The 24,987-nt window shown below is 47.5% G+C and overlaps 1 protein-coding gene across 1 annotated transcript in view; it reads left to right on the top strand.

Annotated features, from left to right (window-relative positions):
- Rab23 (RAS oncogene family member Rab23) overlaps positions 1-18,495 on the top strand; it is a 98,068-nt gene extending 79,573 nt beyond the window's left edge. Inside the window, exon 6 of the mRNA XM_075704441.1 lies at positions 15,457-18,495. Coding sequence (XP_075560556.1) covers positions 15,457-15,593 — 137 coding nt within the window. The 3' untranslated portion in view covers positions 15,594-18,495. The remainder of the gene's footprint in view (positions 1-15,456) is intronic.
- Positions 18,496-24,987: the final 6,492 nt, after the last annotated feature.

Raw genomic sequence — 24,987 nt, 5'->3', positions numbered from 1 at the left:
GGTACACTAAGCGGGTTGCCATGCCGGCTCTCCTGGCACTGCTTATTTGCTCATTTAGAACGTGAATGCCTTTCCAGCTGGACGCATTCAAACCTAATGCCGGCCGGTTTGGTTTGAGAAGCCGAGCAGCCTGGCGTCTAAGGTCGTCTTGTGTATCTTTGGACGCCACTCGCGGAGAGCTGATTGATTTGGCACAGCTGAACGACGGGGATATAGCAGTTAGGACGGTCTCACAATGAAGCCGCTTGCGACGTTTAGTTCCTGCTTTGTTGAAGGGTCGCCTTTCAGTTCTGGTCTTCGGTGCACCTCGTCGACTGACGCTTAATCTGCAACAGAGTGGACAAGGCAAGTAGCGCTATGTCTGTATGTGTGCTTACGTAACGCGGAAGAAAGAAATGTCGATCCCTTCGCGAAGCTCCCAATGCTGGGATGCTAGTAGTGCCGGCAGAGGGATCATTGTTGTGAGAAATCGACGAAGAGCCCATGACATCCACGCGCAATGGAAATTATTTGTGGTGCGAAAAACGTTGCGGCACTCTTAAGTTAGTGTTTTCAGGAGATGTATACGTTCTAATAAATGGCGGTGAATAGTTTGTAGCCTTGCGCTGGCAGTTTAGTGAAGGTCGACGTTTTCTTTTGTGCGACTCAATGAATAGCTCTATACGTCTTTGCACACTTTAAGATTAGGTTCAGCACACGAAGAAATGAAGGAAGGAAGAGCGCCTTGTTTTTGGACACGGAATGGAGAAAGAGGTCGATAAACTTGGCGACTAAGTACTGTGTGGTGGGTAGTCTAAACAGACAACCTAGGGTCATCAAAAAGAAAATGAGAGAAACGGAGGCGGCAAATTGGATGCAAAGATGGAAATAAGAAAGTCCACGGAGATTTAGACATACGGCGAGGAAGAAATCGGCAGAAAAAAATTTTCCGATAGCAAAAGGGGGCAGTGCCTCGCCATTTTAGGCTCGACCTGTCTGTCTGAAGACAAAGACGTACCGGTCGAAATATTCGCAGCAGGATGAGGCATATGTGTTTGCTGCAGCAAGAATCCGGAGATTACTAAGCACATTGTAACTTGGTTTAGTCGAAAGAGAGTGTTAGGAGGGCGATATGCTACGAGAACATTCCGTCTTGTAAATTTTTAGCGGATAGACATGTGTTTGCTTCTATTTCAGCACCTTCTTAACGGTGCTAAAATGCATGACAAATCGCGCACGATGTGCGCTGTTCTGCGGGCAGAGCTGTAATCCTGTCAAAGACAGTTACATCCATTTTAAGGTTCAGTACACTTTTCTAGGGGAATTAGATGTGGTACAACGCATAGCAAATCAGCGAGGCAGACTAGTCACACTAATAACTGCGAATTATTGGTGCTTCGGTGGAAAAAGACCAGGAAGCCGCTGCATGCCTGCCTCAGTAGCGCTGCCTGCATTTATCGTCAGTTTCCGGTCATTTTACTGACGGAACTGTTCGAGACATCGGACGACTCGAAAAGGTACCTTCCGTATCGGAGACCGTGGATGCTGCGCCACCCGCCGCCTCAAAAGCTGCCAGAAGTACCCAAGCTGGCATCGACAAGCACACTGCCATGACCTACCAAGGGGTGACACCGGGTCACAAACGCCAGCTGGTTCGTACAAGCCTGCCTGACTGTAAGCGAAAAGACACTGGGGGAATCTGAGGACGTATCAACACGGGGACACGACGAGGCAAACTTTTCAGACCTACATATGGGAAAGGGCGGCTTCCAAGTTGTGAGCAGTCGTAAGGACAGGATGCTGGGAATTCCAGTGCTAATCACTGTAGCATCCGAAAGACCTCATTTAGGGTAGGTGAACCATATTTCCTATACTCTGAGATTTAAACGAACCTGGGACGAGTCAATACGGGGACCACGACGAGGCGAACCTTTCAGACCTAGATATGGAAAAGGGCGGGTTCCAAGTTGTGAGCAGTCGTAAGGACAGGACGCTGGGAATTGCAGTACTAATCACTCTAGCATCCCAAAGACCTGATTTAGGGCAGGTGAACCCTGTTGTCCTATACTGTGAGGTTTAAACGATCCTAGGACGAGTCAACACGGGACCACGACGAGGCGAACCTTTCAGACCTAGATATGGGAAAGGGTGGCTTCCAAGTTGTGAGCGATCCTAAGGACAGGATACTGGGAATTGCAGTACTAATCACTCTAGCATCCCAAAGCCCTGATTTAGGGCAGGTGAACCCTGTCGTCCTATACTGTGAGATTTAAACGATCCTAGGACGAATCGACACGGGGACTACGACGAGGCGAACGTTTCAGACCTAGATATGGAAACGGGCGGCTTCCGAATTGCGAGCAATCGTGAGGACAGGACGCTGGGAATGTCAGTGCTAATCACTCCAGCATCCGAAAGAACTGATTTAGGGCAGGTGAACTCTATTATCCTATACTCTGAGATTGAAACAATCCTCGGTGGAGCCCGAGTCGAGAGCCCTTTCACAGCGCAGGGAACATTGCTCTTATATGTAGAGACAGAAGAACAAGCTAAATTCCGTTTAGAGACCAAGTATATCAGCGGTATAGCCATATCTGCCCGTGTCTCACAGAGTTAAATGAAAAACACGTGCGTTGTTAGAGAAGTCCCAAAATGGTACCTGTGTGAAGAGCTGCTCAACTACCTGAGACCTCAGTGAGTATTGCATGCGAGAAGAATCATCCGTCGGGTCAAATCCTCGTCATCTGAATGGGAGTCCAGGCGCACTGACTCTGGTTCTCACATTTTCTCGAAGTTCTGAACGCCCGGAGAAGGTTACCTAACCTCGGCTTTTTACCAGACACGAGTTTGTCGACTACATGGAGACACCACCTCGCTGTTTTAAGTTCCAGCGCTTCGGACATGTAGCTAAGTACTGTCGTGGGGAACAGACATGGAAGCGCTGCGCGGTGTGCCTCATGACCTTAAGACGTGTGCACGTAAAAAAATTGTGTGTGCTAACTGCAGCGACGACCACCCAGCCAGTTACGGCTGATGCCCTCCACGGACAGCTGCTCAGCGTAGGAATGAGATTTTTGTCTTGGGTCCGAAGGATGCAAGCGCATCATCGAACACGAAGACGTCCAGCGCGCCACAATTAAGTGGCTTGGAAAGCACTCTACGCATATAATTTCCCGCGTCTCAAACCGAAAAAAAAAGAGTTATCGAGCCAACCCAAATGGTCATCGCCGCTGTTCCAAAAGAGTCGGGAAAACGCACCTATGCGTCCGCATTGAATCGACCCCAAGTACCAGTGGGAAGCAGTCAGCAGGAAAACTGCCACCATGTGATACACGCTTTGTTCGCAGCACTACTCTCACAGTTCGCGAAGATGCCTGCGAGTTCAACGAAGGCTATGCTGGAAGCAGTGCTGGCTCTTTAGTCTTCTCCATTGTGTCGGAATGGAACGAAAACAAAAACGAGAAAAAGGGCAATATTTTTTTACCCGTACGAAAACATTACCGAAACGGTATTTATTATTTTATTTCGGAGTGAAAACGAAATATGTTTGATCGTTTTTAGGTTTAAGAGGAATGTCGGCAGTGCGATACAACCGATGTCAGGCAACGTCAACATTAGCGCGTATCTCAGGCAAGGATAGTGCGAGCGATGTATATGTCGGTCGCTCCACTAACCTAAGCGTGCCGCTCGGCGCACTTCGTGATAGGCATCGTAGCAAAACCTGGGGCTTGCGCGCTGAAGAGCTTATCGTTTCGTCTGATAAGGGTACAATGCTTTTTTATCCAAATTTTATCATTCGTTTATATTCGTTTGAGTTCGTTTTATCGGAGCAGCAGTCTAGGATTTCGGCGAGTACACTGGATGACGGGCTGCTTCTGAGGTCATGCTCAGTGCCCTGACTTAAGGCATGATCTTCGAATTCGTAGTGAACTTACTGAGTAAAATAAATACTGTTTGCATTGTTGCTTTGCTTCGAAAAATTTTGCCAGCGAACCAAGACCGTTATGAACCGTTACGGGCGTTTCTTTTTCATTCCGGAGCAGAACCGGAATAGAACTTTCTTTAATGAAACGAAACTAAAACGAGAAAAAGAAAGTTCGTTCCGACACCCTGCTCTGCCCTACTTCCGCATACGCTTAGTAGAGTAATGGCAATTTCTCGCCCCAGTTGGTCCTTTCCATCGTTTAAAAGTGCCCTTAATAATGCATTGGAACTGTGCCGATATAATACAGCGTCTGTGCGAATATAACCTTTTCCCTACAAGACCTCTACCAGTTTCAGCCCTCTTTGGGGCTGGTCTGCTTTGTCGAAGGGCGATCTCGGAGTACATCACACATGGCAATTCCAGCATACCCTCATTTGCAGAAGGAAGTGCCACGATATACATCAGGCGAGAAATACCTCATGTCGCCTTATCAGTGCAAGACCTTCGTTCTACCTTCTTGGAAGTCGCCACTTCGAGGGTGTGTCTGGGGAACCGAAAACTCAGTGTAGTATTAGTGTACACAAGTCCACGAAGGAAGGTCTTTGCGGAGGCATTTATAAAGGACATTTGCATTCGTTGCCCCCCCCCCCTTCCTAGAATAATCTGTGGCGGTATTAACGCACACCATTCCTTCTGGGGAGTTAACATTGTAGATTTTTCGAGACAAGGAACTTACAGCATCCGCGGATACTGCTGACTTAGGTGTGGCGAATGATGCCAGCCGACTTTCTTCAGGCCACCAGATTCATGGAGTGCAATATACCTGGTGTTACATTCTACATACCTTTCGGCATCATCGACAACTGCCCCAGACAGGATGGGCAGGGACCATTTCCTGCTATTTGCCAACATCACCGGATTTCAGACTGCTGCTCGACAATTCGGTGCTGTGGCACGCTGGGACACATATGAGAAGCGTTGGACGAATCCCTTGGCGAGCTGTTCGGAGATATGTTGCGGAGCAAGAGAATGACTACTTCAGTGTTTAAACTGCCATATCACTTCCCTACTCCTGACTTGAAACTAAAGAACCTCTACGCAGCGTGTAGGAGAGCGGAGCGGAAACTAATGATAAAAAATGGAAATTCATCTGCAAAAACGGAATATAACAGCATAAATGCTGTCATCCGTCGCCGCACATAAAGATTAAGAAGAGTTCAATGGGCTGCCTTCTGTGAGAGATTATCGGCGTTCACTCTCATGACAAGGACATGGGGAGTAGTCAGTGGCCTTTCCGGAAAGATTCGCCCGCACAGGCCGTTCGAATCACTTGCTTTAAAGCAAGGAAAATATTTACAAGCCCTTTCAGAAGATTTCGCAGATGTAAGCACATTTGACAGATCAACGGGAGTGGTGAACTCTCTATGATCTCAATCATTCCATACGATGGATACGTCCTTCTCCTTTCGTGTGTTGGGTTCGGTGCTTAGCAAATTAAGAAGACGCTGTGATCAGGATCCCGATTTTATCAGCAATCATGTGCTGACAAACCTGCCATACGAACGAAAACGCGCCCTCTTGGAGATATTTTATCACGCCTGGAGCATATGAGAGATCCCACAATGGTGGAACACAGCATGGGTGGTGCCAGTGCTGAAGTCTGAAAAGGATCCGGCAACCCGTGCCTCATATCGGCCAGTATCACTAGCATCATGCGTATCAAAGTTGATGGAAAGACTATATTTGTTCGAGGTTAACTTAATATCTGCAGCAAGTAAGTAGACTGTCATCGCGTATGACCGGGTTTCGTCCCCGTTTGAGTGCCCAGGACAGTGTCTTGGACTAATGAAGCCACGTTGAGCACGATCGCGTCCACGATCTTTCGACCATCTTCATGGAAGTTGCCGAAGCATACGACTGAGTGCTTTATACAAGCATCATCAACGGACTCCAAGCCATGGGCGGAGGAGGAGGAGGAGGAGGAGGAAAAAACTTTATTCTTGTCCTGTACAAGGTGTTGCCACTCGCCTGGCTAGTCCCATGTTGGGACCGGGAGGTCAAGCCTCCCAGCCCTATCACGGGCGTACTGGACAGCCAGGACTTGAGGGATATGATCTGGAGATCTTATCATTCCTAAAAACCGATTCCGGGAAATGCCAGGGCCGAGCGACCCACACTCCCAGAGCATATGTTCAAGCGTGCATATCTCCTTTTTGCATGCTTTGCATATAATATTCATGTCTGCAATGTCATACCATTCCTTTATTTGTGCAGGTGAATAATAAGACTCTGTTTGTAATTGCCTAAGTGTAACTGCTTGTGCTCTGTTTAGTCTATAGTGAGGGGGTGGAAACTCCCTCCTTCCCATGTAGTAATGTTTTGTAATTTCATTGTATGTAATGAGGGTATCTCTCTGTAAGTTCTCCAATCCAGCAGAATCAAAACCATATGTAAAAGCGGCCCGGTCTGTAAGGTCGCGGGCGACGCTGTTGGCCGATTCATTTGGATTGACAGGAATACCATCAAGTGAACCAAGGTGCGCCGGGAACCAATAAATGAAACGCGTAACATTTGTTTGCCTTTTCTTAATTATTTTCGCAGCCTGTGGGGCAATTTTTCCCCTATTGAAAGCTCTAATAGCTGTTTTCGAGTCGCTATAAATTTCTGTAAATCTATCGTCTGTTAGTGCCAATGCAATGGCAACTTGTTCAGCGACTTCAGGTTTGCTAGTGTAGACTGTGGCGCAGTTGGTGCAATTGCCCTGATGATCCACTACTGCCGCCGCGAACTTAGTTCGATCGTTGTAAGCAGCCGAATCAACAAAGCAGGCTCCTCTGCCCCCTTTATCCATTTTCTTGATTAACGCCCTGGCTCGCGCAACTCTCCTGTTGATGTTATGTTTTTGGTGCATATTCCTGGGTAGCGGTGCGACAATTATGTTGTCTGCGAATTCTTGATTAACTTTAGTGTACTGTGCTGGATCCGTAATCGGGTTGATCATAATCTTGTCCAGGATTGATCTTCCCGTGCTGGTTGTAGATAGTCTCGCTATTTGTGATGTTTCTTGAGCCTCCGCGATCTCCATGGTCGTGTTGTGTATTCCTAACTTGAGCAATTTTGCAGTGCTGGTTCGAATTGGGAGCCCCAATGCGCTTTTAAAAACTTTCTTGATCGCTGAGTCAAGCTTCTTGAGTTGAACCTGCGTCCAGTTGTACATGGCAGCGGCGTATGAAATATGACAGAGCACGAAAGTTTTTTTTGTTGTTGTTGATTAACCTGATGAGGTTATCTTCTTTCATGCCCTTGTGTCTTCCTGCCAGGCGTCTGATCATCCTGCACGCGTTATCCGTTTTAAGGGTGATTTTCTTGACCTCCGTATGGTTTCCACCGTTTGCGTCAATGAAAAAGCCTAGTACCCTGATCACGTTGACTCTGGGTATATTGGCACCATTTTCTGTATGTAGGTGTATATTGCTTTCCGATAGAGGTTTCCAGCCCTTAGGCCTGCCCCCTTTTTCACGTCTATAAAGTAGCAACTCCGATTTATGTGGGGAGCACCTGAGTCCAGTGGGTCTCAGGTATTCTTCCACCGTCTTGATCGCTTCAGTCAGTGCGTCCTGTATCTGCCCTTCACTGCCACCAGCACACCATACAGTGAGATCATCAGCATAAATGGTATGGTCAATGCCCTTAATGTTGCCCAGCTTTCTGGACAGACCAATCATGCACAGGTTGAAAAGGACGGGAGAGATCACCGATCCTTGGGGGGTTCCTCGATCTCCGAGCAGAACCACTTCCGAGTTTGTGTCTCCGACCTTTATCATCGCCGTGCGTGCTTCAAGAAAGGATTTGATGTATTTAAACATCCTCAACCCGAGTCCAATGTCTTCTATTGTTTTGAGGATGTACTCATGCTTGATGCTGTCGAACGCTTTTTCCAAGTCTAATCCCAGTATGGCCTTAGTATTTCTAGAATATCCGTCGAGTATGTGGTGTTTAATTTGCTTCATGGCATCCTGCCTGGAAAGTGCGGACCTAAAACCCAGCATGTTGTGGGTGAATATATTATTATCCTCTAAGTGGTCCTTTAGCCTGTTAAGGATTGCGTGTTCAGCGACCTTCCCCACGCATGATGTAAGTGATATTGGCCTTAAGTTGTCCAAGCTTGGAGGTTTTCCCGGTTTCGGTATTAGTATAACTTGTGAAGTTTTCCATTCTTCTGGCACTTCGCCTGAGATCCATGCTTCATTGACGAAGTCTGTCAGCGATTCAATTGACGGCTCATCGAAATTGCTAAGTGATCTGTTTGTTACTCCATCAGGACCGGGGGCTGACTTTCGATTTAGTTCACTTAACACCCTCCGGATTTCGGATGTGCTGAAGGGTTGGTCGAGTTCAGGTTGAGCGGCTCCCCTGTATTCTGATTGAAGTGGCTGGTCCTGCTCATTTCTAACTGGTAGGTATTTGTCAATTAGTTGTTTGGTTACTGTTTCGATGGGCTGATCCTTAAGGGCTATGTGTATAGCTCGGGCAAGGCTGTGTCTCTGGTTGGATTTAGTGCCTTTTTCATCCAGCAGATGCTTGATCAAGTTCCACGCCTTGCCGTTCCTTATTTGCCCATCGAGTGACTCACAAAACTCGTCCCACTGTTGCTGGTAGAGGGTGTTACAGTATTGTTCGATTTGTTTATTAAGTTCTGCGATTCTTTTTCTCAGTCTACGATTTAGTCTTTGGGCCCGCCACCTTCGGGTTAAGGCTTCCTTGGCTTCTATTAAGTGGGCAAGTTTCGAGTCCATTGCCTCTACATTAGTGTCTGTAACAATTCTTTTGGACGCTGTTTTAATGTCCCTTCTGATGCCCTCACACCAGTCTCTGAGATTGAGTTTGGTGGTTTCTTTTCCGCTTTGGGCTCTTAACTTACGAAAAAGGTCCCAATCTACGACCTCGAATTCTCGAGTTCGGCCTTTCTCTACTTCCAGTTTGACTTCTATTACGTAATGATCGCTGCCAAAATTCATGTTTGTGTTAGTCCATGAAACATACTCTGTGTTCTTGATGAACGTAAGGTCAGGTGTGGTGTCTCTGCAGGCAGAATTGCCAACCCTTGTAGGATGTGCCTTATCCGTGATTAAGACTAGGTCTAGCTCATCCGCGTGGTTCCACAGATTCCTGCCCTTGGCATTCGTCGTAACGTAGCCCCATAGCTCGTGGGCTGCATTGAAGTCTCCTAATATAATGAGAGGTCTACTTCCAGCTAGATTAGTAGCCTTTTCGAATAATCTCTTGAAGTGTTGTTTCTGGTGTTTCGGATTGCTGTAGATGTTGAGTACGAATAAGCTATTGTTCCTTTGATTTTTGTGTGAAGTTGGTACTACAACCTCAATCATGAGGTACTCTAGGTTTTTGTCTACGATGCCTAATTCATGTGGGATGTGTGTAAGCTGCTTATTTACAAGCACGCACAGGCCCCTACCGAAGGTTTGACACTCTATGGCTCTGTATCCAGTGAGCGTGACATATCCATATCCTGTCTCTTGAAGTGCGATAATATCCGGTTTAGGCTGAAGTGACCTAAGGTATTGCTGGATGATGTTACGTTTGTTATTGTACCCCCCGCAATTCCACTGCCATATTCGAAATTCCTTCTTATTATGAGCCATATTGTATGTTCATCTCCCCCACCTGGGGAGTTAGTGTAGCTCTGAGGAATGACGACCCGCATTGTTCCCTTACGTCCGTTGACGTAGTCATCATTTCCAGGGTTTTGATTCTTTCGCCAAAAGCTTTCAGTCCCTCCTTAGGGTCATTCAGTGCCGTCTGTATTTGGCCTACATTCATTGTTAACTGTGAGACACTGTCCATAAGCATCTGCATGTTGTCTTTGAAAGACGCCAGCGCTTGTTTGACTTCCTCCATCTGTGTTTCAGTGTTCTTGAGCTTACTTTCAACAGCCCTACGCTTGGCTGACATGGGTCCCTCACCAACAGGCGCGGGGACTGGGGCTTCCTTCCGTGTATTAGTGCTATCTTTGTTTTCTGCTTGTTTAGCCTCACTTAAGAGTTTCCTTATTGCCGTCATCTCTCTAATCATGTTCTGATTCATTTCCTTTAGTTCTGCATTCTCTTTCTTGAGTCTTTCTATTTCACGATCCTTACTTTGCTCTGGGGGTGGGTCACAAAGCATGGCACTTACCGGATCGGTACGCGCGTCGTCGGCCCAGATAAGTCTTGTCTTATTGGTGTCCCGGTGAGGAGGCGTCTTGTCCGCTATGGCTGTTCCCTTGACTTTGTCGGCCCACGTGGATCCGTTGCTTCCTTCCCCGGGTTTCGATGCAGCCTGCTGACTCCGATCTCTTGATCCGGATGGCGCCCTGGAATGGGATCTGGATGTGGGTCGGGATCTGGACACGCTTCTTCCCCTGGAGCGCGAGCGACTGCGGGACCTGGACCTGCCACGGGACCTTGATCTTGGCTGCGGGTCGTTATTGTCCTTGTTGATGTTGGTTGCTAGTGCTCTTTCGTTTCTCCGTTTTCTGACCACGTATGGAGTTGTATAGCGCTGCTTACACATTTCGTCCGCCGTTGGGTGTGGGCCACCGCACAGTTCACACCTGGATTGGCACTGATGTTTGTCAGACGGATTCACTGCACCACAGCCTCGGCATATTCTCTCTTGCGGAGACGGGCACACGTCAGCTCTGTGACCGAGCCGACCGCAAGCGTAGCATACGTCGACTTGTTTCCTGTATAGTGAGCACCTTACAAGGACCGGGCCGTATCTGACGAAATTCGGAACCTTGTGTCCATCAAAGGCGATGATCACCGTACCGGTATTCTTGATTCTTTTAACGGCGAGAGCCAAAGGGTTTCTTGAGTTTACTATGTTCTTCTCCAGCTCCGTCGGGCCATTTGCTAAGTCAACGTTCCTTATCACTCCCTTGCACGTGTTGTGAGGTGCAGCCTCATATGCATTGATCTCGAAGCTGCATCCAACCAGGTTAATTGACCTTATTCTCACATATTTCTCAGCATTCTATCGTTGAGGCGTACTGGCCACAATTATGTTTTGGTTGACGTTCGGGCATATGATGTCTGATGCAATGTGTCCGAGCTTAGACCAGCTGCTTCAACGATGGTTTTACCTATCTTGGTGGAGCCAATCTTGCTTATATTGAGGCCGCCGCGTGGTCGGAGTATGATTTTAAAGTGTTCTTTCGGCAAGTATGGCATTCGGGACGCCCTGGCGACCCTGTTCTTGACTCGACTGCCGTTCTCGTATGTTCTAGGCGGCGTAGCCATATGAGGCCTAGCTCCAGTTGAATTGCCGCTAACAGCGGATCTGGTCGAAATTCGCCTAGAAACTGCTGCCTGCCATCCGTACTCTTCGGTACACTCGTCGGGAGGTAGTTCCTCCCCTTCCATCATGACTTGCATGTCTGACGCCTCCAATTGCCACACTCAGGCAGCACCTGGCCTAGCGCGGCCGCGATGGTGCCGGCTCAAAAAGTATCTTAAGATGCGAATAGTTGACCCACCGTAGAAATCCTGGTGTCGCCGTGATCCTCTCGATGCTAAGCGTCGATTGATGTAACCGAACCAGGGATACACTCTGATTAACGGGTCAAAACCGATGTTGAAAGCGGGAGTCGATCTTTTTCCATGTTCTTCGATCAAGCCATGGGCGTCTCTGGAAGTGCTCTTCGATTCGTACATGAATTTCTCAGAGATTGATGTGTCCGGGTTAAGCTCGGGAATATAATGAACGAAAAGCGACACGTTTCCCTTGGCGTCCCACAAAGAAGTCTCCTGTCTATCTCCCTTTCTTTTGAACGTTGGCATGGCCAGCCTTTAAGACGAAATGAAAGTAGGTTTGACGGCAATAAAAGTGTCCATCTACCCAGATCACATCTTCATTTGGATCCCAGTGTACCAACACGAACGGTTGGCTCGTATAGCCCAGGGCGGAACCTCCATCATTGAACGCTACTTATCGATGATTGGCCTATCGTTATGAGAGGAAACATCTGCTCTCATGCTTTTCCCGGGAGAAAGGCGAAAGTCTACATGCTTGACGCTGAATATAAAGAGGCCATCCAGTTCGTCGTGCAACTAGTGTTCGTTTCATGGGTGTCACCATCTACAGCAAGCTACTGTGGCGACGCGCGGTTGAAAGTGCTGTTGCTGCATCAGTGCAAAGAGTCAACGCACTTCATCGCACGGCAAGTGTACGTTGAGGAAATAATTCTGTGTGCATGCTTAAAGTGAATGCTTCACTGATAACCAGCCGCGTTCTCTATCAGCTGGCACTGATATCTCCATCACCGAGTCGATTCGAGCGCTTGCAGAAAGTACACAGAAAACGACTTCGCTTGGCGATGGGAGTTCCCTGGTTGGCTTTAACCAAGAAGGTTACTAACGAAGCAGAGTGTCTTCCACTCTGCCTTTTGGCATCTCAGGCCTTGTTGACGCAGCTATTAAGGCTGGTTTAGTCCCTCGCATTCACGGCGCTTTTCTGGCAGCAAAAAGCAAGAGCTCGCTCCAATTTTGATGCAGCGCAGAATACCTTCCAATTTCTAGGACCGGAATGGCCTAACGGAGTCGTCTCGACGCACCATGGTACTTTTCGGGCGTTACCTGCAGCCTCAGCGTACCCCAGCTACCGGCGAAAGGTACCATTGGAACTGCCGAAACAAAGTTTCTTGTACTGGACCACTTGAACACAGCTTTTCAAAGCCACCTACAAGTGCAAACAGACGGGCCTGTGTGTGCACAACAGAAAGCTATGCAGCGGCATTCTGCATACTCTTGCTCGATGTGACATGGTCTGGCCGCCTGGATCGCGTAGTTTTGTCTACAACAGTAGAAAGCACCGCAATTACCACGGCTTTTCGAAAAGTACGGGCCTATTCTGCACGAGATGTTGTGGTGTTGACGGACTCAAAGTCAGTATTACAACGATTACATCGTGGCCTACTTCGAGAGAACATTACAAGGAAATCTCTGGCACTGATTAATAAACTAATGAGCAAGTGATTTAACGTAAAATTACAATGGATGCAACCCCACGTAGGAATTGAAGGAAACGAAAAAGCTGGCGTTCTTGCACGTATAACACTGACAGGTGTTCCAAAAGGGAGACCGCCAAACATTTTTCAGAACTCTAAGAATGCAATCCACAATCACTTTAGAGCGATCCGCAGGACTCCGCGTCAAGCCTGTGTGATCCATGGACTTACTCGAGAAGAAGCAATGTTGTTGTACCGCATAATAACCGACTCCGCGTACACCCCGGCTTGATTATTAAAGACTCGACGATGCACTTCCCCGCTCTGCACCTTCTGTGGTGAGATCGGCGACATTGAACATGTAATTTGGCTATGCCCCAATTCAACACAGAAAGAAAAGCGGTGGTGGACAGCCTTCAAAAGAGTGGTCTTACGCACGGGGCCTTTGAAGAGCGTGATGAATTACCGTAATGGGCAACCTAGACTGCGCATGCGCAGACGGTCTCGCGCAGGCGCACTACGCTGCTCGGAGAACCCAAATCTAACAGGATTGTAAATTTGCCGATTTGGTACCAACCCATATTTTTACAGCAACACTTCTAAACGCGGACTTTTGCCTGTCCGTTCTTAGAAGAGGCGCTGTAAAAAGATGGCTCCTAGGAGATATAGTATGGCTCGCTGAGCTAAGGTACCATATTCTAATCCAGTAGCTACGGTAAAGATAGCAGAAAAGCAATTTGAACGCTACAGCAGCTATCGAAACAGAACGGTCTGAATTAACATTTTCATCCTCTAGCGTGGACACTGTGTTCGCTCTCTACTTCTTTTTCCCTTTCCGTCTTACTACCAGTGTGAAGTGTCAAAGCGGACGGTCATCCGGTCGACCTTCGTAACTTTCATCATTTTAAAGCAAGGCAGTCCCAGGCCACGGCAGCCGCATTTCGATGGGGGCGAAGTGCGAAAACACCCGCGTACTTAGATTTAAGTGTACGTTAGAGAACACGAGTTGGTCCAAATTATTCCGGAGTTCCCCTCTATGGCGCGCGTCATAATCAAATCGTGCTTTTGGGACGTAATACCCCATAATTTAAAGCCAAGCATTCATTGCTTCCTCCAAGAGATTTGGCGCTTCTCGTAGCTTCCTCGCAGGGTGTATTTGTGGATATGTATAGACAACTTGGGCCACCGGGTTCGCTCCTGGATAATCGACTCGCCGCTGACGGATGCGTGGCCCGGTAGGCAACTTGGGTCACTGGAGGTGTGTGTCCATTGTTGGCGAATGCCCGGCAGTGTGTGTGGGTGAGGGGTGAGGGGCGTTAAACGTATTCAGACATGCGCCGTGCATGTCTGTGCATACGCATCTCGTCAACGTTTCTTCTCACCACATGCATCGTACATTGCCTTCGTCCTCGCGACGCGGACAAAAGGAATCGCCGCAGGCTACGAGGCCAGTGCCATCCGCTGCTGCTGCTATACCTCGCTAGCACAAGCAAGCTTCGCGTCATCTAGGTTGCAAGGCTGCTTTAGATTTGCCTTTTTAATCTTTGTCTCTTTATTTGTGCGTCCGCGTGTGTGTATCTGTGCTCAAAATTACCCCCTCGCATTGAGCTCATTGTCGCATCATATTCGAACAAGTGCACACTGTTGCTACACATGCTTCGGTACTTAAAGGCGCATTAAAGGAAAATGTTAAGCCGAGCTAGATAAGCAGATTATTTGCCTAGAAGTCTATCATCCTTTTCTGTACGCCAATACGTGACGTTGTTGCGCAGAAAATAGGGGATACGCTACATTCCGTGGACAGGCTTTCTCACACAGCTAACTTGCCCTACCCAAGATAGCCGCGTTCCAGCTAGTATCGCTGTTAAGCCTTAGCCGCGCGTTTTCAAAGCTTAGATGGTGCTAGGGTGGGAAAGCAGCAGGTACGGCGTCAGCAGCTCGCATGTTGACACCTTATAATTATGATTCTGACCCGAAGTCCACCGTTGTGTTTAGGTCAAACTAGGTGTGTGGAGAAGTCTGCTTACGGAATTTCGCATTTCTGTGTTGCTGTCACCTCCCTTCAGAAGAGTAGGCAGGCGTTGTGCCTCTTCCGGTGGCAGTTGCCAGCCTGCTCCTCGCTTTCCCTTTCCTGTTAACTGTATATATGTGCATATGTGTTCAAAACAAATAATAATAATATCGCATATTGCCTCCGGAGGTGCCGCTTCTGCTCCTCAATTCGAATCGTCCGCATCCAAAACTGACGAGTTGACGCCATCCCTTCTTGATCCTCCTTTCTACCGCTCTCCATCAGCCAGCCAGTGCTGACGTCACGCGAGAGATGTCGTAGTCCAAAATAGGTGGTGCCACACCAGTTTTCAATTTTCGTCATTGTCTCGCTTAAGAATGCTCAGTTGTAGCGACAAATGACGTAGCCATTATGACAGATGCCTAATCTTTCAATATGGCTCGACTTAATATTTTCATTTAGTCTCCCTTTAGGGGGAGTAGCAACTAGGATGGCGACATCTTCAATACCTTTCTTCTTTCTTTTGCGTTTTTGCAGACCCGATGACCAACAATCTCCGCAACGGCCACCTGCTGAAACCCTCGCAGGCTCACAGAGACGGCAACACCATCAGCCTCCACCGGAGGCTCAGGCCGTCCAGGAAGTCGCTGCGCCGCAGCTGCTCCTTACTCTGACACGAAGCTGTGGCCCGTAACCACTCTTACCCAAATTTTAGCCGGAGCACGTCTACGTGCAGATGGGAACAGGCCCAGACTGTCCGTGAGGGTTCGATCTACTATGTCATCCGGGGCCATGTTTGCCAACGCTTCAGAGATGGCAAGGGCATGCGTCGCTGACGGAGGAAGCACATCGAAGGCTTCTTGGTTGGCTGCTGGTGCACCGCGCGCCGGTTTCTTCCGAGCAGTTCTCGTGTAAAGGCCCTGGAAACCATCATTGTAGTGGCAGGGTCTTCGACATAAACACATGCATAGTCGTTGGTCCTTTTGGCCTCGACGCGGTGCTTTCCGGATTGCGCTCATCGCGTTGAAAGCTCGCGTTTGAGTGTCGGTGTGAGACGGACTTGTGAAGGAAGTGAGTTCCCCCCCCCCCTCTTTTTTTTTTCTCGAAGGAAAGCATTTCTTAGAATTCGAACGCTGTACTTGGATCCAGCAATGCCGAGACATCGCGTTGTAATGATGTCTCTGCAGGAGAGCACATATCGTTAGATTAAGTCTGCCTCTATGGCATTCCCTTTTCTTTATGTCGACGCCTTTGGAACAGTTTACCGCTGTATGCTTTTTGGTGGGACAGGCGTCGAGCAAGACTGGCAACATTATATAAACAGGAATGCCAGCACTTATCATTGTACAGTGGCATTTTTGGAGTCCTTACATGGCGGAGTCCTTACCGCAACTTTCGTCGTCGCGTACGAAGAGAATGTACAAAGGCGCTTCCATTGGCGTCAATTTGAGTGGCGACATCGAATTGTAGTAACATCTAAAAGGTCATCAAGCAAAGTGCCTTAAACAATTTTCTGGTGATTACGACATTACGATTACGACATTTTCTCGCGAGTGCGGCAGCTTTGCCTATCGCTGGTTTGTCGGGTCAACAGCTTTAGGCATAAACGCACAGGCGTTTATTCATGGAGACGTTTCCATCTTAAGGGCAGTGAAGAGGAATGTAAGCAGCAGCAAGAACCAACCAACAACAACAACAACAGCAACAACAAAAGCATTCAGCTCTGTTTGCTGCACTATCCTGGAGTAACCCCTTTGTATAAACGAAGCGAAGGTCCTCTATTTTAAGCACCGCCGCTCTGACACCATGACTACAAATGCGTTAAAGACACTGTCTTTATTGTGGCTATCGATTTCCTAATTTTTGCTTTATGACAGTCGTTAAACTTTCATCGTGAAATTAATTGACGTAGAAAAATAAGTATAAAGGCTGTCAGCAAACATTTTGTCTGCTTCATTAAGGCAGGAAAAAAAGTGTCACATCGTATTCCTCCGTCCTTCTACAGCGTGCCTCGAATGTCGTGCCACATTAACCTTGCGATAGACAGGGTAACAGTAAACGCGTGCGCCATTTGCATCTTGACGGGCAGCCGATCACATCGCAATGTTTGGTTTATCGTCATCCGTGACGGAACAGGAATCGCCGCGCCGAACCTCTTCTGTGACATTTGGGCGGAGTGGCGTACGTCGAGCTTTCGATTTTAGTTTCTTCTCCAATTCTCCCCCGTTGTGAGACACAGTGTTCAATGCGTCAAATACCAGAGAAAGCACGCGAAATAATGTTGACAAGGTGTCCACTGCTTTGATCAAGAAGGGTCAGTTCGACCTCTCACCCAAGCGACAAGTAGCGGTTGGTGCAAGCGGATGTTGCTGTTATTTAAATATGTTTAACGATACGGGTGCTGTTGGCGGATGGTTTCAAATGCACATGACAATCTATTTCCGCTGCTGTTTTCGTCGCTTCTGGATTGCACTGGCGTGTTGCTGAGGAGGGGCACCGTGCCACCAGAGCCTTACTCGGACGAGCCGGGCGGTTCCAGTCGTGCAAGAGGCGGTCGTCCTGTCCAAGGGGCTGTCATACTAGATGTTCGCGTTGTTCCACTTAAACATTATTTAGCAGTAGCGCGTGGTGCCACAAATCATGTGACCGCGTGCAACGCTAGACGCACCTTGTTTGTGGGCTGTAGGTCATTGGGGGCTTAGAAGGGCAACCGAACAATGCAGCGTCAAAAAACCCACACTCAGAATTGATTGAGCAGGTGACAGAGAGTTTGCAAACGAACAGGGTGCTTTGGTTCGGTGGGACGAGCGACAATAGTGCGAGCTTTGCGGCTGGAAAAATAACACGAGCGTGCCGTACTTACCGGCTGCTTTTTTGTTTTTTACTACGCGCCGCTTTGAATTATGATATCCCGCAGAACTTTTTTTTTAAGAGTTGCCTTAGAGCTGTTGCTCACCTTGCTTTTCAGCAGTACTCTTAACACCGGGCCACTTGTCGTGACTGCGGTTATTGTGCCCAGAAACTCGTTCGAGCTCGTCAGGTAGCGGGGGCAGCAAGATAACTATTGCCTCCGCAGAATATGATGACAGCTCATTCGCGTATCCGTGACGTCACGCTTTGCGGATTGTCCTCTTTCAGCGACGCCCATAGCGTGAAAAACGTTGGTCGGACTGGAGCAATAGTCCGAAATGTTTCAGTACCTATTACTGCTGGAGAAACGCACATTTACTGTGCATTTTAATGAGTCCTCAGGTACTGGGATTCTCTTTTTAACAGCTAGGGCCGCCGTTTGTATAAGGTGAAGAGGAGAGTGTTAGTAGAGTACTTCGAGTGTTCAACGCGCCAGATGAGATGCACACTGCCTGAAGTAGCGTCTCATAGTCCAGGTGAAAAGAAGTGTTCTCAAGCGTTACGCCATTTTTCCACGTTCGGAATGCTGAAAAAAAAAAGTTTGGATGAACCGGTGAGTTCAACGAAATCCATGTTTTTTATCGCATGTGTTTGTGTTTTTAACTGCGTGTTCTGTTATCCCGGTCATTTGTAAGCGGTCAACAAATAAAAAGGCTATTAAATTGACGTGCTCTGCGGTCGTGTTCTTTCCCCGCGTGACATTGTGCTGCTTTGTACTCTACGGCAAGAAAGAATTAAATATGATTACAGGAACAAAGGAAAGGCTGTGTGATACGACGTGGTCTCATTGCAGCGAAGTCTAGACACGATGCTTGGAAATGGGGATTCCTTACTGCTTAGCATTCTGTCAGTATTCGCAAAGGGCGCTAAAATCTTCCAACACTGCTAGCACAGGATCGATGTTACGGTGATAGGTATATACGGCTCAAGGTAACTTTGTTATGGGGTAATAATAAATGCAAGGCATTTTCTTGTTGGAAAGGCATAAAAGGGCGATAAAAAGCGCTGGTTAGAGGCTACTGAAGAAGAAGAATGACTTTATTCTGATTCATAGGCTACCAACCTACGAGAAAGGGAGGCAGAAGATGGTACAAGGCCTGCCCTTCCCTTAAGAAAAATAAACAAAGAAAGCACGGCAAATGGACATTTTGCAGCAATGATTCCTGCTGCAACTTTAGAACTACGACTTAGTAGATTGTTGTACACAAAATCATTACTGAAGAAATAAATCAACAATATATACCAACGGACAAAGAAATCCTGAAAGTAAAACACGAGCACAGCAAGAAAAAAGAAAACGCAGGGAGCTCAGATAAAAGGAAAATAGAACTTAAATACAATGTGATGAATATGCTTCTTGAGCCCACAAAGCCCATACACCATTTCACATAAAATGAAATTAAGAAAGTTTGTTCGCATATATTTGTGGCCACGGAGAGTATATGGGTACGAACAGTGGAATTTAAAAAAATATTACATTATGGGGTTTTACGTGCCAAAACCACTTCCTGACTATGAGGCACGCCGTAGCCTGGGGTTCTTGGTGATGTTTGGTGTTTAATGGCGCAAGGGCCAGGTGTGGCCAAAGAGCGCCATGCTAATGTTAATGAGTTCGCAGTGGACAGATGGGTTCTGTGATCTTAATGTGCCGTGGCTGTAAAGGGGCCTAAAGGAGTTGATGCAAATTCCATAAAATGTAGGAGTAATAAAATTATGGGAATGACTATTGACGTGTACTATGAACATTAGAAGGCATTGAGAAAGAATGATGCAATATATAAAATACGTGAGATGCTAAAATGTCTGGAGCACTTCTGCCTCACCAGAGCCCTTGAAAGCCAAGGACCTAGAAGCATGTGCTATACAAAGAACACTATCGTAGATGTATCCTCTGGAAAGAGGATGCACTACAGAATAATTGGGCTTGTCACGTGTAGCACATCTTTCAAGTAAGCGAGGACTTCTTTGGTCTTAAAAAGCGGTTCTACACCAACAAACATGGCCTGATGCAGAGGGACGTGATGGCTGTATGCAAAAGGAAAGTGTTTCCTCCTGTCTCTTTCGGCTTCCCGGCACTCCAGGAAGACGTGGAGGACAGAAAGCCTGTCGCCGCATCTACCACAGGTTGGAGGCTCGTTACCGGTCAGGAGAAAGTTATGAGTGCCGAACGTGTGTCCTATTCTTAGTCTAGTGAACAGGACGTCTGTTCTTCGTGTTTTCGTTGTTGGGTGCCACAACCTAACTTGGGCTTAATTACGTGAAGCTTATTACTCGTTTCTGTGTCCCCCAAGCGTTGCCAGTGGCTTCGCAGTTTGTTTCTGAGGAAAGGCTTCATGTCTGTGGCAGGGACTGCAGCAGAACGAGTACCCTGCGATGCCATTGATTTGGCCATCTCGTCAGCAAGCACATTTCCCTGGATTCCTCTATGGCCAGGAACCAAGCATATTACTACATGTCTGTGTGATGAGTAGATGTTACATAAGTGTGTGTAGAGTTCATTGAAGACAGGATTTGTATGTTTTTGTAAGGAAATGAGTGCTTTTACAAGGCTTAACGAGTCTGTGAATATTATTGCTCTGTCAAGTTTCAGTGTCTTTATATGTTTTATTGCAGACAGTACTGCATAGGCTTCTGCAGTGAAGATACTTGTTAGGGGGTTCAACACGTCAGATTCAGAAAGAGAGTGACCAACAGCAGCGTAGGATACGTCAGCATGGGATTTGGACGCGTCTGTGTAAAATTCGTAGCAGGAGTACTTCGATTGAAGCTCTCGGAAATGCATAGCAATTTCAAGCTCAGGAGCGTGCTTCGAGACCTCAACAAAGGATGTGTCACATTCTATCACCTGCCAACTCCCAGGGCGGTAATAGATTAGCAGGAGTCATTAGGCGATGTTCGAGTATTGGGACATCCATTTCTTCACTAAGTTCTCTTACACGCAGCGACAAAGGAAGTCTCGTGGAGGGTCTGTTACGGAAAAGTGTTTCACACGTTAAGTCGTTTACTGTCGTGAAACACGGATGTTCCTTGTTAGAGCGCACTTTAAGAAAGTAGGTGAAGCTGATGTATGTTCTCTGAAAATGTAGTGACCACTCGTCTGACTCTGCATATAGACTTTCGACGGGGCTTGTTCTAAATGCGCCAGTGGCGAGGCGGATACCCAGATGATGAACGGGGTCTAACATCTTTAGCGCGCTCGGTGCGGCGGAGTGATAAACCACGGCGCCATAGTCCAGTCGTGATCGAACTAGGCTCCTATAAAGATTCAATAAACACTTTCTGTCGCTACCCCATGTTGTGTGGGATGGGATTTTAAGTAAGTTCATCGTTTTGAGACATTTTGCTTTAATATATATTTTATGTGTGGGATGAATGTAAGCCTGGAGTCAAGTATAACACCTAGGAATTTGTGTTCCTTGTTTACGGGTATTCGTTGCCCATATATTTCAACAGTGGGATCTGCAGCAAGCCCTTTTTTCCTGGTGAAAAGAACGCAAGAACTTTTGTTGGGGTTCACTTTGAACCCGTTTTCGTCTGCCCACTTGGACACTTTGTTTAAGCACTGTTCTACCTGCCTCTCACAGACTGTTAGGTTGCAGGATTTGAAACCTACTTGTATGTCGTCTACGTAGACGGAATAAAAAATAGGTGGGGGTAATGTTTTACGAAGCGTGTTCATTTTAACTACAAAGAGCGTGCAGCTCAGTACGCCTCCCTGGGGTACCCCAGTTTCCTGTATGTATACACGCGACAGCGCATGACCTATTTTCACTCGGAATGTACGGTTTTGCAGGTAGCTTTATGTAATGTTTAACATAGTGCCGCGGATCCCCAGCGTCGATAGGTCACGCAGGATGCCATAGCGCCAAGTTGTATCGTACGCCTTTGTTATGACGAGAAACACGGGTAAGAAGGACTTTATGTACGAAGGCACCGCGAATGTTTGCTTCCATGCGCACTAGATGGTCGGTTGTAGATCGTCCTACTCTAAAACCACACTGATACGGATCAAGAAATTTATTTAATTCAAGGAAGTGTAAAAGTAGACGGTTTATCCTTTTTTCAAAAAGTTTGCATATACAACTTGTGAGGGCAATAGGGCGATAACTTGTTACTAATGTGGGGTCTTTGCCCTGTTTAAGAATCGGAACGACCAACGCTTCTTTCCATGCGGTAGGGAGGTATCCCGCAGCCCATATTGCGTGAAAAAGTGCTAGCAGAGTAATTTGAGTAACACTGGGGAGGTGTTTAATCATGTCGTACATGATCCTGTCCGGTCCAGGTGCGGAGCTCTGACATGCAGTCAAGGAGACTCTAAACTCGGCAATGTTAAAAGGCGCGTTGAAGGGTTCGTTCTGTCTGCATTTGCGGTCGATAGCCTTGTGTTCTGCTACTTGTTTGTGTTTTAGAAATGTCTTAGTGTAATGGTTAGAACTGGAAACGTGCTGGAAGTGTTCGCCAAGGGCGTCTGCTTGGTCTTCCAAGCGGTTTGCTTCACCGTTTACTAGGGGCAAAGGATGAATTTCTTGCCCCTTAAGCCTTTTCAGCCCACCCGATACTTTGGATCCTTGAGTATACGAGTTTATACCAGATAGAAACCTCTGCCAGCTTGCCCTCTTTGCCAGTCGTCGCGTCCTTCTTCCCTGCGATTTAACCTGTTTAAATTCTATTAGATTTTCTGCTGTAGGACTTTCGCGTAGTTTGCTCCAAGCTTTATTTTGTCGCTTCCTCGCCTCTCTACAATCGTCATTCCACCAGGGGACCCGTCTTTTGGATGAAGTGCCTCTTGTTTGAGGAATGAACTTTCCAGCGGCGTCAATGATAAAGCGGTGAAGTATGAAACAGCATGATCTATATTAAAATTATCTATAAAATCCCGTGATATGTGGGTGGATTCTATAAAACGTTCCCAGTCAGCTGAGGCCAGTTTCCAGCGAGGGAAGTGTGGATGCAAGTCATGTTTGTTTACGAAGTTCAGCGTTACTGGGAAGTGGTCACTTCCGAATGGGTTTTTAATTACATGCCATTCTAAATCAGGAAAGATGGAAGCGGATCCGATCGCCAGGACTATTGATGAGTACGAGTTATGATGTGGATTATAATACGTTGCTTCTTTCTTATTGAAGAGACACGCACTGGTGGTTAAAAGGAACTTTTCAATGAGTCGACCTCACGCGTCGCATCGCGAGTCTCCCCACATTGTGTTATGAGCGTTAAAATCTCCCACTAAAATATAAGGCCCGGGAAACTGGTCAATTAGGTTATAAAAGTCTGTTTTTTCGAGACGCTGGTTCGGCGGTATATAAATGGAACACACAGTTACTATTTTATTAAAGAGAATGGCCTGAACAGACACTGCCTCAAGGGGCGTGTTAAGGGCGACGGGTCGGCAAGCTACCGCCCTGTCGGCTATTATTGCTACACCGCCGCAAGCATTAGCCTCCTCAAGGTCTTTGCGGAAGATGGTGTAGTTTCGAAGAAAATTTCTATTGGTAGGTTTGAGGTGTGTCTCTTGAACACACAGCAGCTTCGGATTATGTTTGTGTATTATTTCTCTAATGTCGTCGAGGTTATGTAGAAGTCCTCGTACATTTCATTGTAGTATTTGTGTTTCCATTTTGATAAATGTGTTTGGTGCTGTGTGTTTAAGAAACGGATTAGTTCACAGGCGCTTTGAAGGCGCCGTGACGGGAGTGTTATCTCTTTTGGTGTGATCGAGAGGGCCTCGCCGCTCCTTAGGCGCTGGTGGCGCCGTGTGGCTGGTGGTGTGTCCATCGCCTCTTGGGAGGCGCTGGACACGCGCTCTTCTGAGCGCTTTGTTTGGCGTGAAGGCCTCGGCACGTTGGACGAGGCCTTCGGGGTCACCTGCCCGGAGGTAGATGGCCCCGTCTGCTGGGTTGGCGTAGCAGCACTATCTGCATCCGCCGGGGGCGCTGATGGCGTCACTGCCGCCTCACTGGGTGTGGGTCGGACAGCCGCCGGAGACCGTTGTGGCGCTGCCCCCTGGCGCGCCACATCGGCAAATGTGTTTTTGGGCAGGTAAGATACCCCCCTGCGTGCCTCCTTGAAAGATATGTTTTCTTTGACTTTGACTGTCACAATTTCCTTCTCCTTCTTCCAGGGTGGGCATGACCGCGGGTTTGCGATGTGCTCCCCTTCACAGTTTACACAATGGAGAGTGTTCTCGCAAGTTTCAGATGTTCGTGGGCACTGCACTTCGCACAGGTTTGACGGCATCGGCAGCTCTGCGAACTGTGGCCGAAACGTTGGCATTTGAAGCATCTGAGAGGATTTGGCACATATGGCCTAACGCGGAGCTTGATGTACCCGGCCTCTGCAGACTCGGGCAGAATACTTGAGCCGAAAGTCAATATAAGGTGTTTGGTCTTGATTTCTTCGCTGTCACGCCTGATCTTTATTCTTTTAAAATTGATAACATTCTGGTCACTGAAGCCCTCTAAGAGTTCATCCTCAGCGAGCTCCAGCAAGTCATCGTCCGAGACAACACCGCGGCTTGTGTTCATCGTACGGTGCGGGGTTACAATTACTTGGGTTTCCCCAAATGACACTAGTTTTGTCAATTTCTCGTAATGTTTCTGATCGCGGAGCTCCAAGAGGAGATCACCGCTTGCCATCCTCGACGCCTTATAACCTGGACCAAAGACTTCAGTCAGCGTCTTAGAAACAAGGAATGGTGAGATTGTTCGTACTGGTTTAGCTGGTGTTTCAGACTGGATCACGTGAAAACGAGGGAAAGATTCTTTTTGCCGACCAAAAAACTGGAATACTTCATCGGTGCGCCCTATTTTCTGAGGGCGATCAGGAAGCGCAGGGAAGGATGTTGCCATAAAGGAATTGAATTTTCGGCAATAACGCCAGCCACCCACCATGGAGTCCTACAAGGGGACGCTACAGGGACTGTAAGAACAGGTCCTGTAAACGCTAGCTGTACGTCATCACTATAACCAAATATGAAATAACCTAGGTTGGCTATTCACGCAAGGTTAACCCTTGCTGCCTGGAAAAAATGGAAGTAAAGGGAAGCCAGGAGAAGACAGGAAAGGTGGAAAGTGAGAGAAAGACGAAGGCTGGAGGGAGAGAGAGACAGGAAAGGGCAACTACCGATTTCCCCCGGGTGGGTCAGTCCGGGGGTGCCGT

The sequence above is a fragment of the Dermacentor variabilis genome, chromosome 9, assembly GCF_050947875.1.
Source record: "Dermacentor variabilis isolate Ectoservices chromosome 9, ASM5094787v1, whole genome shotgun sequence".
Lineage (NCBI taxonomy): Eukaryota > Metazoa > Arthropoda > Arachnida > Ixodida > Ixodidae > Dermacentor > Dermacentor variabilis.
The sequence above is the reverse complement of the archived record's forward strand: the minus strand, read 5'-3'. Positions and strand labels throughout refer to the sequence as shown.